The 18782-nt window shown below is 34.8% G+C and overlaps 1 protein-coding gene across 2 annotated transcripts in view; it reads left to right on the forward strand.

Annotated features, from left to right (window-relative positions):
* KDM4C (lysine demethylase 4C) overlaps nt 1-18782 on the forward strand; it is a 286073-nt gene that overhangs the window by 15410 nt on the left and 251881 nt on the right. For both annotated transcript variants that reach the window (XM_032206225.1, XM_032206226.1), the window contains exons 3-5: nt 4124-4299; nt 6802-6916; nt 14979-15172. In XM_032206225.1, the coding sequence (XP_032062116.1) occupies nt 4124-4299; nt 6802-6916; nt 14979-15172 (485 nt within the window). The remainder of the gene's footprint in view (nt 1-4123; nt 4300-6801; nt 6917-14978; nt 15173-18782) is intronic.

Below are 18782 nucleotides of genomic sequence, written 5' to 3' on the forward strand. Positions count from 1 at the left end.
AAGCCTTGCTAAAGTCAAAGCAGATGACATCCACTGCTCTGAAAAAAAACATACAAACAAAAAACAAACAAACAAAAAAAAATCCACAAAACCCATGTATGTGGGGCTGAGGAAACTAGTAGAGAATCAAATGACAAGTTTCTGAATGACTGCACTACTGAAGGATAAACGAGTAAAATTACATATTTAGTAAAGCTAAGTCAGGTACGCAAAAGGAAAATAGAAGTCTGTGGGTTGTATTTGAATGTGGTGTAGGGTGGCTGGGCTATAAAGCATTTTTGCTATTGTGTGCATGGGGAGAAGACAAGATTGCAACTGTGTAAAGTCAGGTTAGAATTTTGTGTTAGAAAGATTGTAATTCTACTAAGACAGTATAAGCCACAAATGTAAAAGGAAAAACATAAAGGGTTTAAGATTTTAGTGAAACAGTGACAAACCTGTGTGGTGTGGCTGACTTGGAGGAAAGGGACGCTGTCCAGAGGGACCTGGATGGGCTTGAGAGGTGGGCTTGTGCGAATGAACCTCAGGAGGTTCAACAAGGCCAAGTGCAAGGTCCTGCACCTAGGTTGATGCAGTTCCAAGCACAGGTACAGGCTGTGTGATCAAGAGCAGTTGTGTGGAGAAGGACTTGGGGGTACTGATGGACGAAAAGCTTACCATGAGCCAGCAATGTGCACTTGCAGCTCAGAAAGCCAATTGTATACTTCAAAAGAAGCATAGGCAGCAGGGTGAGGGAGGTGATTCTCCCCCTCCACATTGCTCTTATTAGACCGCACCTGAAGCCCTGTGTTCAGCTCTTCGGGGGCCTGCAGTGTAAGAATGATGTGGACATGTTGGGGCTGGTCCAGAGGAGGCCCACAAAGACAATCAGAGACCAGTGAATTCTGGCTGAGTGAGCTGGGATTGTTCAGCCTGGAGAAGAAAAAGCTCTGAGGAGATCTTGTGGAGGCTTTTCTGTACTTAAAGGGGGAAAGCTGGGGAGGGACTCTTTATCAGGGGTGTGCTGATAGGGCAAGGGATAATAATTTTAAACTAAAAAAGCGTAGATTTACATAAGATGTTTGGAAGAAATTCTTCTCTCATAGGGTAGTGAGGCGCTGGCACAGGCTGTCCAGAGAAGGTGCGGATGCCCCATCCCTGGAGGTGTTCAAGGCCAGGCTGAATGGGGCTTTGGGCAACCTGGTCTGGTGGGAGGTGTCCCTGCTCATGGCAGGGGGGTTGGAACTGGGTGATCCTTAAGGGTCCCTTCCAACCCGAGCCATTCTGTGATTCTGTAAAGTTCCTATTACCATGCATGAAATAAACAATTGAGGCACTGCAGGAACAATATTAAAGCCATTCCCAGAGTAGATGATGCACTATGGCATCCCTAGAGCAAATCAGCTAAAAATCTTCATTAGGTTTTTGGAAGTCTGGAATGAATTCTAGGCATAGATAATATATTTTAGTCTTACTTTTACAGAGGATTTTGAACTTAAAAAGGAAAGTCAGGAATGAAAGCAATAGAAATGAAGAACAAGGCACACTGATAGGTTAGTTGCTCTTTCTGGAGAAAGAAGTGTTTTGGAGCCTGAAACTGAATTCACGTAGAGTGAAACAGTTAAATGAATTTGCAATCAAATTGGCAAGTAGAAATGTGATTTTGGAACACGGCACTGAAAATGTGTTGGCTAGCAGAAGCAAAAAAAACTTTTTAAGAAAATTTTGGATGAAACTAGCTACTGGGACATAGTAGCCAGTGCCATTCATAATTGAATGTAGGTCAGATTACCAATATATGAAAGAGGATTTAACAGAAATTTTATGCATTAGTAGCACTCCGAAATAACCTAATTTCTACAAATGTGCAGCTTTCATGGAGGAGACTGAGTGGTACTTGTTAACTATGACATCCCTTATATAAATATGAATACTTAACACATTGAGTAACGCAACGTAGTGTTATTATGCCTAGGCTGTTTGCTGTATGTATGTATATAAATTGAGAAAGCCTTGCCTTAGTTTCTCCTTTTTATATTTGAGTATTGCCTTAGTTTTTCCTTTTTATATTTGAGTATTGAACTAATTGGTTAATGACTTTGATATAGGTTGCCTCCATGTCATAAACCTAACTTGCCTGACTTCAAAGAGGGTATTCTTTTTAAAAGGAGTGTGGAGAGGCTTTGTTAGGATGGATCAGTGGTAAAAAACAAAACAAAACAAAACAAAAAAAAACAAAAAACAGAGACTTAGTCATTATTTTCAACCTTGATACTGACTGTGACTGTGTGTCATTTTGGACACGATGCTTTTAATATTTCTACTTCTGGCCATGACCTTTGTTAGAAAATGTAAACTCTTTGTGTTGGAGACTCTATTTTCATTTAAAATGATGTTTAGCATATCAGTGCTCACACAATTCTAATGACTACTCTAACTACAACAGTAATAAATGTATTCCAGCTGAAAGTGGATATTTTGAACCAGTATTCACAAAAATGTTTTTATTTCTTAAAACACACTGACCTTGAATTAAATAAGATGATGCAAATTTTGCTTTTCAGTATTCATCTAGTTGAGCCAAACGTACAAGTTCATGCTTAATAATCATGAAAATGGAAATCTCTGTGCACATATTTGATTTATATGCATATATTCTGAATGCATGAGTACTTTGCTTCCAAACTAACATTCTGTATTTTGCTGATGGGAGTATAACTTAAGATTTGTGTGAAAGAAATAAGTAGAAATCACAAGATGACACCCTTACTTTTTCTCTAAAAGCCAAAAACACTGAAACAAGCTCTTGAGTCTCTGTACAGGTAAAGTCATATGGTAGTTGAGAAGGAAAACAAGGATTTCCATCCATGTGAAAACTGGATAAAGAAAAAGTTTGTTTAAAGTAAAAATGTTAGGTATGGAAGTACATTACTACCTGATAATTTTTCTTTAGCTTGGTGTATCTACTTCAGTATGTACTTGCTACCAGTGCATATTGGTGTTGACAGGGTTTCTTTGAGGGATAGACTGTTGGGTACATGTGCCTTATAATCTGCACACGTCTATTTGTTTTCAAAAGGTAGCAAATAATCTCAGGATCTAGGTGATTTTTTAATTATTTTTAATCTTTTTTAGGGTTTTTACTTTTTGTGATTGATGTCATTACAATCTCTAATGACAAGCGGAGCAAAGTATACATCATTCAGCCTTTTTGGCAAGTAAAATTAAAGTAAGTCACAAACAAACAAAAAAAAAAGTAAACAAAAACAACAAAAGCCCCTCCCGATTTGTTTTAAAACTTGTGATTTCAAATTTAGAGATTTTTGTTTTGTTTTGTTTTCAGATTATACTTAAACAGAACATTAAAAATTACACAGGCTGTTAAAGAGTGCTTCTGTGACTACAGGCTCCTTTGAAATTTCTAATGGCTCTAATTGTAACACTAATAGCTACTGAGGAGTTTTTGTAGACTTTGGACAGCTCTCTGATATCTAAAATAAGTGTTAACTTTACAATTGGTTAATCTGCACATAGCTTTAATATTTAATTATGAGCTTTAAATTATGTTAATATAAAACCAGTATATCTTAATGAGTCCAAACTCCTACTATAATAGAGTTGTACCCTGCAGTTTTATGTGAGTTACACAGACAACAGTTATCTGAAATAGCTGGAATTTTAAAAATTTTTCAGTAAAAAAATGAAATTATTCATACTGTATACACCAAACAACTTTTGGGCAAAGGACTGTCAAGTGTGTATGAATCTATTTTTTTATACTGAGGATAACAATTTTGTATCAGAGCACGCAATCCTTGTGCATTATAAGGCTTTCTGACTGTTAAAATTATGTATGTGTATGTCTGCACAGCTTCACGATTGAGTTGCTGTGGATTAGTGAGTTGGTGCTTGTGAACTGAGGAAAGGAAGGTCATGCTATGGCTATTTTGAATTGCTTTTTGTATCATCTAGGAGCATTTACATGGTAACTTAGTTATGTGAAGCATTGGTAAGCAGTAAGTTCATCATGTAGGCATATTTGACCATTTCTTTGGATTTTCCAGAATGTTTTGAATTGGTATGGCAACTGTTGACATTCACGTTTGTTTGTTTGTTTTTTTTTTTTTTTATTTTGAATTTTTAGGTTATCCCACCAAAAGAGTGGAAGCCAAGAAAACATTATGATGATATTGAAGATTTGGTAATTCCTGCTCCAATTCAGCAGATGGTCACGGGCCAGTCAGGGCTCTTCACACAGTATAACATTCAGAAAAAGCCAATGACAGTGAAGGAGTTCAAGCAGCTGGCCAACAGTGACAAGTATGTATATGGCGGCCCTTACTTAAAGTGAAAAAAGTTTATCTGTTCCTATGATGTGATTTCTTTGAGGAGTGATATTCTGTTAGTGTTTTTTATTTATTTACTCACTTGATATTTTCCTGTCTTTTAAGTTGTGGAAGAATACCACAATATGAAGTTTCCATTTTTCTGTTGTTGAAAGTGGCTTGTACTGTGGTAGCAAGAAGGCTAAAAAACCTGAGACATGATGTTTTCTTTTTGTTCTCTACCTGTTTTTCTGTCTGTTCCAACAAACACATATATTGGAAATAATGAAGGTCATACAGACCCAGTTTTATTTTTAATACCTTTATTAATGTGTAATATTTACTTATTTGGCCTAGGTACTGGAATGACCTAGCATTTAATTCTGGAAAAAAAAAACACACCCCAAGGTATTTTTAAACTCACGTCAGATTTTTTTTTTTAATTTAATTTTTTTTTTTTTTACTAATGCAAGAGAATGCATCTGCTCATAGTGAACCTCCATGTTCTGCTTATGGCAAAATGGCTATTAAGGAAGGAAAAAAGGGTACCATGAAGGGCTCAGCAGTATACTAAAAAGCTTCAAAGTGTTGGGCATTCCAAGAGGGAAGGTAAAAGAATAAATTCTTCCTCATTACTTCCTGTAACCTGATGGGAAGTGGTTTCTGTATGGTGACTCAAAGAGTCTTAGAGACAAAATGTATTTGAACGTAATGAATTAGAGAAAGCAATATAACACTGGACTGGTTTGAAGGAAAATTTCTCTTACAAGTTAATTTAAGAAGTTAAAAGATATGGAGAGAAACCAAGATCAGGAAAAATGGGTGGATGAAGAGCTCTTAAAGAGGCTTCTCAGCAGATGTTCCATAATATCCATACCTTTGTAAAAGTGCAAAACTGATCTCCGTTTTGAATTAAAAAAAGAATCAGTATGTTTTTTCCACATATTTCTTGTGAAAAACTGATGCTATCACATTTGGAGTTTTCTTTTACTGATAAGTAGGAATGGAAATGTGTTTTGTAGTTCTACGAATTATTTGTTCATTAACTGTTAGAGGAAAGAATGAAGTACAAAACCTCTGTAGTATGTGAAGAAAATTATTCCTATGTTATATATTCGTATATATATACATTAGATTAGCCTATGATAAAATGAGAAACACAAATTTCTTGAAATAGGTTTGAGAATGCATAATACCTGTGAAGACTACTTATGTATCATGATGTTAGTTATGTTTATTTTATTTCTTATCATTCAATATATTTTGGAAGCATATCTGATTTCAGTTTTCGTACTTGTTTTACTGAAAGCAGTTTATGACTTCATAATTAAAATTAAGAACATTTGGGAAGACCTGTATTACTAGCTGTGTGTCTTTTTCTGAATATTTGTAACTGCTCTTGAGAAAATGTCATATAACCTCTTATCTCCTAATACAGGCTATTTTTCTTAAACTGTTAAGCAGCCAGGAGACCCTATTCTCCTATAAAAAGACTTCTGTTCCTTAATAAAGAAAGCTTCTCTGTTATGGACAGCTGCTTTTCCTGAGAATTGTGATGCCATCCCTTTCTTTTAGGAAAGAGGGAAGAGCTATGAGCATCTGAATGAAAATAAACATTTTATTTAAAACAATTGTGTGTGCCCAGTCTAATGCATTGCATCTTTTATTTGTTTAGGCATTCTCAATTCACCACTTAACCAAGGTGCTTCTCCACTGTGTTTTCTGGGAAATATGGGCATACCTGCATTCCATAATTGAGATACTTGTTAAGCTTAGTTCATGTATCCATTTCACTCAGATCCAGTCAGAAATACTGGCTGATTTCTGGAGCCATATCATGAGAAATGATTGCAACAGCAACTCTGTTGCTGAGAATACTTCAAGATGTGTTCTGTTAACTAGTTCTATTTGCTTTCTTAAATATCTTGTTTTCATTGCATGAGAGAAGTTTTGGTACCACTGTTTGAAATATTCCTTCTCTTAAAAGCTTTTCCCAGGGGAGGAGGAAGAGAGCAAAGTACTGTTTTTGTCTGGCACAGCTGCTGCTTGGATGAAGTAGTACATTAGAATTATTTCAGGGGAACTTGTGCAGGCCCTGACTCTGACTTTGGAGAGCTAGTATTGAGGCAGAAAAATAGCAAATACTTGTCAATTGTCAGAGAAGTGGCTCTTCCATATGTGTTTTTTGCTGAAGATAAACCAAAAGAAGGGTCTCAGCCTGATGGCAATCAGGACATGTTCTGTTTAGCTGCTGGAGATTGAAGAAAATACTGTGTGGGTAGGTGTATAACTTCAATGACTGCAGCTGCCATGTAAGGAAGTTACATTCTGTGGTAAACTATGAAACGAGGAATTCGAGTAGTAGTCGCTCTCTTTAAGGGGATTTGAAATAATGATCTCTTAGAATTCAGCTTGTAGGATCAAAAAAGCATAGTCCATCGTGAAGGAGGTTGTTGAAAGACTATGCTGAACATTTGCCTTACCTCTTCTTCTGCAGATACTGCACCCCAAGACACATAGCTTATGAAGACCTGGAGCGTAAATACTGGAAGAACTTGACTTTTGTGGCACCAATTTATGGAGCAGATATCAATGGAAGCATTTATGATGAAGTATGCATAGCTTTTTATGAAGTTTCTCTTCTAGCCCCCTCTTAACGGGTAGTATACTTAGAGGATACATTCCTGTTTTGTGGCTGAGAATCTGTCTTGTTGGAATCTTTATGTTACTTACTTCAAAGACTCCAAGCAAGGTTGAAATTAACTGTACATCTGCAAAGACACTTCTATCCTTAGACAGTAGGATTTTGATATTCTTCCTGGTCATAAGACTGCCCTTTTGTCACTTGAAACTCTCCAGGGCTTTGAGATGCTTTCCTGTTAATATATTTATTAACATTTCAGTATGCATCCCATACTGTGTACCTGTGTGAAAATTTAGTAATATTTTAAATAACTTTAAAATTAAAAGTACTTTAAAATTTAAAATTAAAATTAAAATTAAAAGACTTGATTTATTTCATTGAGGAAAAATGATAGCTGTACTTCCTACATGTTTGGAATGTCTCTGGTTTCTGTGAAATGAGCTTATGATTACTGTATACTTCTAAATTAAGATAGACAAAAGAAGTGAGCTTCATAAGGAAATGAGTTTTACTGGATACTTGTGAAGATCTCCATGAATAAAAAGGGACGTAACACGCATCTTACTACCAGAATTACAGAAGATCCATTGGTATCAAACTGGCTATATAAGCAGCAATAGGAACTAGATAAATAGGATTATTTAAGTAATGAGATGAATAGAGGAAACATTAGTGTTTCAAACAATGTTTGAAGTTTACAAAACACAGGATTAACTTTTATCCAGGGGAGCCTGTCTTCTGTAGAGTTCTTCAGTTGTCATGTCCTATGTAACTCCCCTTTCCAATCATTTAAAAAAAAGGTAGAATTTCCCTGTGGCAGATGGTCTGAGGCCCTACTAATATTTCATATTTCTTCACAGAAGACAAATTACTGAAAGACTCTTTTGTCCAAAGATAAATGCAGTCAGTCAAGCTAGTTTAAGGCAATTTCTTTTTTTTTGTTGTTTTTTTTTTTACTTTTTAAAGAAATATATAAATAAATGTCGAGTGATCTTTTGTTTAGTGACAGCAGCAAATCAAAATTTTATTGTGTGTCAAAGTAGCTGTATAAAAATGATTAAGAAAATTAACTCAAGATTCTGCTTTGGGGTGTTTCAGTGAAGAGCCACTTCAGATGCAGATGACAGTTTTTTTGTAGAGACCAAATTGGGGTACAGGAAAAGAGTGTTTATTTCAATAAATGCAAGCTTGCCTGTTTTTTTCCTTTCCTTCCTTCCTTCTTCCTTCCCTTCTTTTTGATGTTGACAGATAATGCATTTTGTGATAGCATTTTACAGTTGTACACTTTTGTTTTGATTGTGTTCTTTGGTACTTAATATTTTAAGGTTACTGTTGAATGAGCAACATGGCCAAAGAAAATAGAATACAGTAGTATTTGATTTTGAAGTGCTAACTGGTCAAGGAGAGAGTCTGAGTTTTATTTCTCATGTAACTGCACTGTCATTCAATTAGGGGGCTGAGGTAGGGAGGTGAAAACCCTGACAGGTGAAGTGAGAAGTGCAGCATTCAGCAATCCTAACTCAAATGTTAGATGCATAGGAAGAAGAGACAAAGAAAGCATGGAAGGTTACAGGAAGTGGGGGATAAAATAGCACTAGGTAGAATTAAAGAAAACGAAACCAAAGCAGAACAGCATTTTGCTTTTGAGTAAATAGGAATTATTTAAAAATAAAGGAGAAATGTTAGTGAAACATCAAGGAAAGGGTGAACAGGCAGAACAATTAATGTGAAAGCTGTGTCAGGGTGTGCAGCCTGGTAAGGGTCTGGAGGAAAAGGAGGAATAACCCCTGGTATCAGTCTGTTCATGAGAGAATTGCAGATTCCAGATGGAAACATTTCTCATTTGTCAAAATTAATTTTTGGCCACCAGATGGTGCACTTGGGCAACTAATATTTTTTTCATGTCTTGATGATAGTGCTAAGATTTTTTTTTCTTCTTCCAGTTTTGAATTAGAAATTGTTTTTACACGTTCAATCATTTTCTTTCAGGATTGTCATTTTTTGGGGAGAAGGGATGAATGTAGTTAGCTAACATTTGGGGCAATGTACAGCAGAAAGAGGATGGCAGGGTTAATTTGGCAGAAGAGCCTATTCGTGCTAAACAAAAAGAAATGCTTACTATTTATAGAATGTGTTTTATAGAAAACATTGTGCTATAGAAATTGCATTTAATACAGAATGATAAATATATATCAGAACTCTGGATAGAAAATACCAGGAGGTTAGTGAAAGTGGGATGTATAATTGGGCCAGCAAAACTAGGGAGAAATGCTGCTGTGCTGCCAAATCTTATTTTTCAGTTTAAAAGTTTACCACTTACACATTTTTTTTTCACATGGTGATGTTCAATTTTATATTGACAGATCTGTAACTGAAGCACAATGAAGCCTTATTTTTTCCATTTAGGTAATTTAAGAAATAATATTCTGATTTGTGGAATCCAGCATCTTGCAAGCATTATGCTGCAGTTTATAGATTTTGTTTTGTTTGATTTTCTTAGATCAGAGGATGACAGATCCTGAACAGTTTGGAAGGGGTGAAGTTATAAAACTTGTTATAATGAAGGAAAAAAATAACAGCAATAAAGTTATAAATACATGTTTTGAAAATTGACAACTATCATCAATGATTCAAAATTCTCACTTGAGATACATGGATTTTTCTAGTCTCTAGTTTATTTATAATGTATTTATGGTTATCTCCCAGTTTTGAACACATGAATTTTTTATGAATAAAGAACCTGAAAGAATGAGTGTTCTGTACACTCTATAGAAAATAAATTTAAGATAGTTGATTGCTTGTAATATTATTCTATGCTATAGATGTTTTGATTGGTTTTACATTTAATTATAGTGTTTTGTAGGAGAAAGGCAATGTGAATAACTCAAGAAAAATATTTGCACTAATGAGTAAGTTGTAAAGATCATTATTTCTGTTAAGCTTACAAACATTATTAGATGTTCAAAGTTCTGTCTTTCTGTTGCTATAAGGTCATCTGTACTTGAGTGAAAATTAACATTTCTGACAGGGTTTATAAAGTCAATAATAAAGCACCAGTCTTACTAGTTCCAGTTGTTAAACTGATTCATGAATTGATTATGAACTGCTAACGGTTATGGCTGGTTTGGAAGTTTAATTGAGAAGTGGTATTTTTTTATTATGTTATTTCAAGAGAGCTCTCTTGCTTGTAAGTTAGCCTGAATGTAATACCAAGTTGAGCCTGCCTAGACTGTGAATGACTAAGCTGTGAAGCAGTGGCAAAAAGGTACTGTCCCTATCACGGAGAAAAAAGAGGAGAGTTATTTTGTATTTGATATTGTGAGTTTATTAACTCATCTTGCAATTTTAACTGTGAATAAATCTGGAGAGTGATTCCTGTACTCTTTCTGTACAGTCTTTGACCTCAGGACATTTACTTCCGTGCCACTCTCAGTTGTTTAAATCATACCGCTAATCACTGAAGCTGTGGATTTAGTTCTTTCCTTGTTGTATGAGATATTAGGAGCTGAAATTAACTTTTTGTTTCCTTTGGGTCTTTTCTCTAGAAAGTATTTTATTAGAAATTTTGCATGGACGGGTAGGGGAAGTTATATAAAACCTCTACAAAGACTGATCTAGCAATGAGGGAAAAAAATCCTGATTTCAAGACAGGTTCCAAAGAAAATTGACAGATCTGATGTTTTTAACAGATCATAAAACATATTTGAGTACTGTGCTGTGAAAGAAATCTGCTGTTCAGTAGAGAAAGCCAAGGTTTGGAAAAAGCATGTATAAACATTGGCATGCCTCTTTCTTACTGTTCTTTCATCTCCTGTGTGCAAGATAGAACTTCTTCCCTTCCCTTTTCCTTTCCTTAGTTTTATTCTTCCTGATGAGATATTACTTTCATGCTTGCCTTCTCCCATACCTAAGCTGTGGGGAGCATACCTGTTTAGTAATATAGAGTGACTGGTTCAGCTGATTTTGCAGATTAAAAGTTGATTTTTTTTTTTTTTTGGGCAAATGGAGTTGTAGGTGCATCTCTAACGTAACTAACTTATTTGTGCTTTTATTGTCAGTTGTAGGGGCTTTTAGTACTAGTTGTACAAGAGATGTATTGTTTGCCAGGTTAATATTGTAATTAATCCATGAGATAATCAAAGGAAAAATTAAACAGTGAAAAAGGATTGTGTTTATTAGCATATACGTACACAGAAACCATGTTCATAGAAATAGAATTCCTAAGACTGCTGATTTGATTAAGGAAAGTGTGTAGAATGGTATTAAGTCAGTATCATAATTACTTTGAAAAGGGGAAATGAATAGAATATAATTTTGCTTGGAGGCCTATTTTTGTCTGCCAAAAGGTTGTCACTGTTTGTTTAAAAAAACAGTGAACTTCACTTTTTATCAGGGTACTGAAAGATGTATTTTTTTGTCTTTGAGAAAAGGATGGGTCATCTCCTTACAAACTGTTTGGATATTTGTGAGAACTGCTTGTGAGGTGTCCCCTTTTATCTCCATATTCCATTGCAAGCTGTTTCAGATGCTGTTAAAAGAGCCATAAAAACTCTTGACAGTAATTTACAATAAGTTTGCGTCACCTAAACAGTTTGTAAAGTTTGGATTAGTGGTCTCTTATATAAGCTGTTACCTGCTATATTTCTCTAAAGAATTGCAATGTAAGTATAACGTGCTCCAGCAAGGATGTTTCAACCTTCTTTGTTGTAGTAAATAGAGAAAATTTTTATTGTTTTTTATTGCTTTTTTTTTTTTTTTTTTTTTTCTGATGTGGGGTTCTGTGGTACTGTTATCACAGATGTTCTTTAAAACTTTACCATGTGGGTATTAGAAATGTTCTCTACATTTTCCTTGAATTTGTTGTAAAATTATATCCAGATGGTACGCTAATGGCAGAATAAATATTTGAAACATTGAATAGATTATTTTTTTTTGTATTTTTAAAAAAACTCCTAGGTATGCTTTTAGATTAAGGATTATGTGTACTGATGATCTAGTAATGGTTATTAGGAATATGCTGCTAAGGTAGACTTTAATTTTGAGAAGTATTGTTATGTGTTAACTTGTTAAACTACTTTTTTTACAGGTCGTATGATGTTTTTAGTCAGCATTGAAATTGTAAAATCTGCAAACAGTTATGTAACTATTGCAAAAGTTTGAGTTAATATTTCACTTAAAAATTCACATAAACATTTTACTTAGTTCTTTGGAGTACCAGAAAGAGGTATACCTTTGAGGTAAAGTAACATCTTTAATAGTAGTTTGTAGTAATTTGCAGTGATCTATGCATAAAGATAAAACTTTTTTTTTTTTTTTTGAAGGTCCAGGTATGTAGAAAGAATTAAAATGAATCATTTTGATTTTAGAGTATAAGCCAGTTTGAGTGAACTTTCCTCATATGCTGAAGCTTCTATAGCTTGTCCAGAGTAGTTTTTAGGAAACGGAAATAGATTGTGTCTTGGTTATAGAGATTGTGGATTGTATATGCTTGGTATTTTGAAGCAACCTTCTTACCCACGGGAGGATTTGCTTTTGTTTCATGGACAAACCACTAGTAGTTTGGTGATTAGTTGTTACTAATAACAGGAATGGAAAAAAAAGAGATGTGTTGGGGAAAAAAAAAGATAGTTCATTCTTAATCTATTCTTTTAACTATCATTTAGTTCTTAGTAAGAGAAGAGTAAGATTTCAGGATGTTATGGCTGCTAAGAGCTTACATGGATTAAAAAAGGTGACTGGAAAATTGAATGGGTAAGTGGTAAAAAGCCTACTGGGTACTGTTAAGCAGAAGAATAACAACTCCGGTGAAACTTTCAGTCTGCATATTGCTGGAGGCTGGAAGGATGTTCTTTGCTTACACTGTTTCTTTTCTGCTTTTGGCAGAAAAAGAGGAAACTGCCTAGATTAACAGTTGATTTTTTTTTTTTTTTTAATCTGGTATTTATTACTGTGTTCTAACATTGTATATGTCTGTGCCTCCATAGCTAAGTAATTGTTCTTATTTTGCCATGTTATTTTGTTTCTCTAAACTAACTGCACAATTGGTGAACAAAGATAAATTTTATTTTAAAAATCAAATTTGTAAAGTAATTTGAAGAATAATTAGTTAAAATTGTTCCATCACATTAGCTTTGTACTTCACAGCTCTAATACCTTGCTGATGACTGAGTTCTAGATTTGAAGGGTGCAAATTTTACTGGCATCTACTACTTGGATACATATTTGTGTTTAATTTTATTCTTTGATACTGCTTATCATAAATACATTTATATGTATTTTTCAAGTGCTTTTATGTCACATGAGTGCATCAAAGTTAAAGTATTCATTAAAAATACATACATAAATAAATTTGCTCTCTAGAATGAACTCGTTCTGTAAATACAGCTCCTTTGTAAAATTCCCAGATGCCTTAAGGGTAGCTTTTCATAAGTGAAATAGTCATTGCAGGCAGTCAAAAGTGGTTGCTTAAAGAGATGGTTGAACTTAGTACAGAAGTTGCTATCTTTTATATAAACTCAGGTTGCTGAACACATAACATGCTTCATTATTTCTTCCTCAAAAAGCAAGAAAGCGAAAACTGAGAATATTGAATGTTGATTCTTTCTCGCTCTAACTTGCTTTCTTCACCACCTGCACAACTGTTGAATGTCAACATGTTTCTTAGTCTTATTCAGCTGCATCAGAACTGCAGTCTACCATCAAATTATTTCCCAAATTTGAGTAAGATTGTCAGAACTGTGCAGGGTATCGGTGATGAGAGTTGAAGAGCTGGTGATACTTAAGAACATGTTTTGGTGCTGTCTTTCTTACCAATAAACAAACTTGCCTGAATTGAGTTCATAATAGTTTTCATTGTATTTCACGTTTTCCCTGCTACTTGAGCTACTTTTTAATGTCTTCATTGGAGCAATTGCTGTTATAGGGAAGTCTAAACTCTTCGGTTTTGTGGTTTTGATCTTGGTTGCACTGACTTCTACGTACTGCATTACCTGAAATTAGAATTGCTCTTTGTGAATCTGGAGTACACAAAAACTACATTAATGGCTTTTAATGTGCAAATTTTATGGGCAAAAAATGGAAGGACAACTGCTGAAATCCCATGAAATCAGTAGATTTATTCTGTGGTGCTCTATTGTGCATTATATCATTATGGTTAGAAATTGCTCTGAAGTCTAATAGTTTTAGTTTTTACGTTGTTCAGAGAAATGGTAAACTTGCACAGGAAGATCGCAGAATCACAGAATTTCTAGGTTGGAAGAGACCTCAAGATCATCGAGTCCAACCTCTGACCTAACGCTAACAGTCCCCACTAAACCATATCCCTAAGCTCTACATCTAAACGTCTTTTAAAGACCTCCAGGGATGGTGACTCCACCACTTCCCTGGGCAGCCCATTCCAATGCCTAACAACCCTTTCAGTAAAGAAGTTCTTCCTAAGATCCAACCTAAAACTCCCCTGGCGCAACTTAAGCCCATTCCCCCTTGTCCTGTCACCAGGCACGTGGGAGAACAGACCAAACCCCACCTCGCTACAGCCTCCCTTGAGGTACCTCAAGGTATAGAGAGCAATAAGGTCGCCCCTGAGCCTCCTTTTCTCCATTTTCAAGATGACATTATAAAAATATTTTAAATAATATTTAGTATTATTTTTGTAAGAAGCAAGAAGCATAGACATGCGCAGCGAAACTTAGTGACATCTAGCTATCTGCTTACCAGAGATCCTTGTTTATGGCTATTATTTCTGTTCTGTGTGGTATTTTGATCCATTTTATTTGACGTATTTAGTATTAAGCTGATACGTACCTCCCTGTTGTCTGCTTCAAACATCTGATTTGATACCTGATCTAAATTCTACTAAAGTCAAGAATTTTTTTGTGTGAAAATTTCATCTGTCTGTTGAAGTGCCTACAAATTCATGTTAATCTACAATCTTTTGAAGGACTAGATCAGGCATGTGTCTTTTGAGTAAGACTATTATATAAAATTGCATTATTTTATTTATTAATACATTTGTTATTTATCTTTTTCAGGGTATTGAGGAATGGAATATTGCCCACCTTAATACAATATTGGATGTTGTAGGAGAAGAATGTGGAATTTCTATTGAGGGTGTGAATACCCCATATCTGTATTTTGGCATGTGGAAAACAACATTCGCATGGCACACCGAAGACATGGATCTCTACAGTATTAATTATCTACATTTTGGGGAGCCAAAGTCATGGCAAGTTCAAATTTTTATTAAGTATCATTTGTCTATTTGTTCAGCTGAGTAAACCAAACAGTTGGGGTGCAGTTGCTTTGCAGTGATGAGCTTTACTCAAAAGCCAAAATAACATTCTCAGCTGAAAAAGCAATGAAATACGTGAGGTCTGTGATATAAAGAACATCGCAGTAATGTATTGTATTTTAAAGGAAAAGGCTAGTAAGTATATAGGGCTTATTTCAGTTCAACAGAAAAATATTGTAATGATTCAATTTGAGAAGCTTAATTAGAGTTGGCAACTCCAAGACTATTTGAGAGAACTCTTGTAAGGCCTCTTTGAAATCAGTTTCTGTGGTTCAGTTTACGTAGACACATGACTTGTCCTTTGGGAATACTTACAGGTTTTTCTATTAAACATGCATTTAATTGCTTTTTTTTTTTGCATCAGGGTTGCATTCTCTACTGTTACATGGGTCCGGTAGCAGAGGAGATTCAGCATTGAAGTTACTTTCTATATTGGAAGCTTCTGCTATCCTTTCCACATCATAATAGATTTTTAATTGAACAGCCTTTTGCTTTGTTATCTCTCCATCAGTCAGATACTGCACGTGTAGATAATGGTACACATATATATTAAAGCATGCAAGAGAAATGTCTTCCTACAGATAGTAAGTTTTTTTTTTCTCTGCTCAAAATACCTGTACAAAGAACATAAAGTCATTAGAAAGATACACAGAAGATGCACTCTGCTCAACTGGATTCTGTCAGTTTCTAATCATCCAAACTAGATGGAAAATTTTGTAGCTGGTATTTCCTTATGATGATATTTGTTGCTTTCATATCGTTAAAAAAAATACTACTTATTTAAACTGTAAATTAGAAAATATTGCCATTCTGATCATAGTACAGAAGGTGGTAAACTGGTCAGCTGCTGGTTCTTAGGCCACTTCTGCATCTTTATCTGCTTTTCTTGTACAGTGGGTCTCTTGTGTTTAGACAGAGTAGGTAAACAACACATATTGGAGTAATGCGCGTCTGTGTTTTGCGTTGTTTAATTATAGATATATTTTTGTTGGAAATTGCTATTTTGATAGATTTGGGCATACTAAGTCTTCCCAGCCAGAAGAATTAGAGCTGTGTTAAAAATGGATGAAAAGATGGGTAATTCCAATATGTTCTAAGATGAAAAGACAACTTTTACTAAATCAGTATGATTGCATAAAAAAATGTTTTAGGTTCTTCAGAACTATAAAAATACTATTTACAGAAAACCTTACTGCACATTGTAAAATTCCAAGTAGTCAGGACCTTTTGTTACATCTTAAAGTATTTAAACTCATTAGGAACTAAGAAAACTTTGCTGTCTTCCACTATTTTGAAGAAGGTGTGAGTTGAAAATATGGTAACTGCTTTTCTAGTTTACAGATACTCGTTTATACTTCTGAAGAAATAGTAGTAGATACTAACTTCCTTTTCTGAACCAAATTGGCTCGTATTATTACAAAGTGTAGCACCAAAAAAAAAAGTTGAGTGAAAACTTTAAATTTAATCAGTTAAAGATTTATTTATTGTGGTATGGCTGTTGGGAGATTTACTGGAGGAATGGCACAATAGTTTATGCCAATGCTGCATCAGCAAAATATGCCATGTGTTAACATGATATTTTACTTCAGAAACATGGAGGAGGAGTTGTAGGTTAGGATACAGACAGCAAAGATCTTCAATGTTCTTTTAAAATCTAAGCTGAGTCGACAAGTGCTTCCTTAGTGAAACCAAATACCCTGGCATGTATGGTAGTAACACATGGTTTTAACTTTACTAGTTATACATGTAGTTCTTCAAGACAGCCGCGGTGGTCTTATGGAGAACCGACAAATATTTTCTTATGAAGCATGGTAAGTAGTGTGTTTTCTCCGAATTGTGAGAAGAGACCCACTTCCACCTGAAAGCCCAGATGAGAATGTGCAGGCAGTAGCTAAATCTGACTTTGGTGATGTCTATGGATTTGGAGCTTTCTCCAATAGTTAGGTGTAGATAAAACTTCATTTCTTCGTATTCTCTGTGCACTTTCACCACCAAGAGGTATGCAAGTTTATAGGTTTATGTTACTCATACTGATTACTCCATTGACTGCCTCATCTGAAACAAGAAAACATGTCAGATAACTTTGCAAAATCACGATTATGGTTGTTTTCGTGTCTATGTACGTATATAGTTTTGCAACTCATATGCTTGCTTTACAAATTACTTTTTGCTTGCAAAAAGGTGTCAAGGACAGAAAATAATTGGAGAAGAAAGGACTTAATGAAATCTATAGGCCTTGAAATGGAACAGTATAAGGGGAAAAGAGAGGTCTAGTGAGAGGTCTTACTTATTTTTATATTCATACATAGCTTTGAATTTCTTTTAGCTTTATGAAAATGTTGAGGTTGTTAAATTATTAATAACTTTAAATGGTTTGCAGTGCAAAAAAGCATCTGTTTTGGTTTAACTTCACAGGCTGTTTCACCTTATCACTATTGTGGGCAAATAAAATTTTATTCAGTGTCTTTTTTTTCTTCCTTCTGTCGTGGACATCAGAGGGATACAAGTCAAGTGTGGAAGTCAGTGTATGACTGACAGTTTATAGAATTTTGTGCTGATCCATGCAGTACGGACTCACAGGAAATGTTTTGCTAGGTAACCCAATATATTTTTATTTTTTTTATGACAAATATAGGCCTTATTTTCTGTTCTTTGAAACTAGGGGCTTGTCATCTTGTAGCCATTGTTCTAAGAGGCTATTACAACCTTACTTTTCTATCTTGAGAATGATAAGGGTTCCTTGGAAAAAATAGAAACAACTTATATTTCAGAGATCTTTGTGTTCTTGTCTATAGTACCATTTAGCTCCACTGCTTTTTGATGTATGAAAGTAAAATTCACTTTCTGTGAAAACAGGCTAAATTAAAAATGTGTGACTCATTGTACCAGAATATCCTTGCTTGTCATACAGTGCCAGCTGTGCAATTCATAGAACAAGTACAGGTATTTGTGAGTTTTGGCATTCTTTGCAGCCAATAAAGACAAACTGTCCTTTTTCCTCTTCCTAACACAGTTTCCCCGGGTGAGGACTTAAATTTTAATTTATGTCTTGAACATATCCTTAAGCCAGGATTTTCATCGTGGAACAAAGCTGGAGATAGAAGCTTCTTCTAGAAACAGAGTATATGTTGATGGATGCAGAATGCTTAAGGTTTTAATAGTTCGTGCGTGTCAGACTGAAAACTTGAAGTTCTGCAGCAATACAGCTTAAAACTGCATATTGGCTTCTGATTTTTTTTATTTTTAAATGCAACTAAAGTGTATATTGGTCATAACCAATGTAGCCATGCCATTTTGCTTAATTAAAGAAGGATTAGATGGTTATGTATCTTGGATATGTATATACATTGAGTGTATACAGGAAATGAAGGAAAAACTGAAAGGTTTAATTCTTATACAGACAGAAGATAGCATCACTGTATTTGTTTTTAGCTACAATAGTAGATTATGCAGGATGTTTTTTAATATAATATGTTAAATTTTGCTTCAGGAAGTGCAGTTATGTGTAACATGAATGAAGTGTAGTGTAACATTACACTTCATT

This window comes from Aythya fuligula, chromosome Z (assembly GCF_009819795.1).
Source record: "Aythya fuligula isolate bAytFul2 chromosome Z, bAytFul2.pri, whole genome shotgun sequence".
Taxonomy (NCBI): Eukaryota; Metazoa; Chordata; class Aves; order Anseriformes; family Anatidae; genus Aythya; species Aythya fuligula.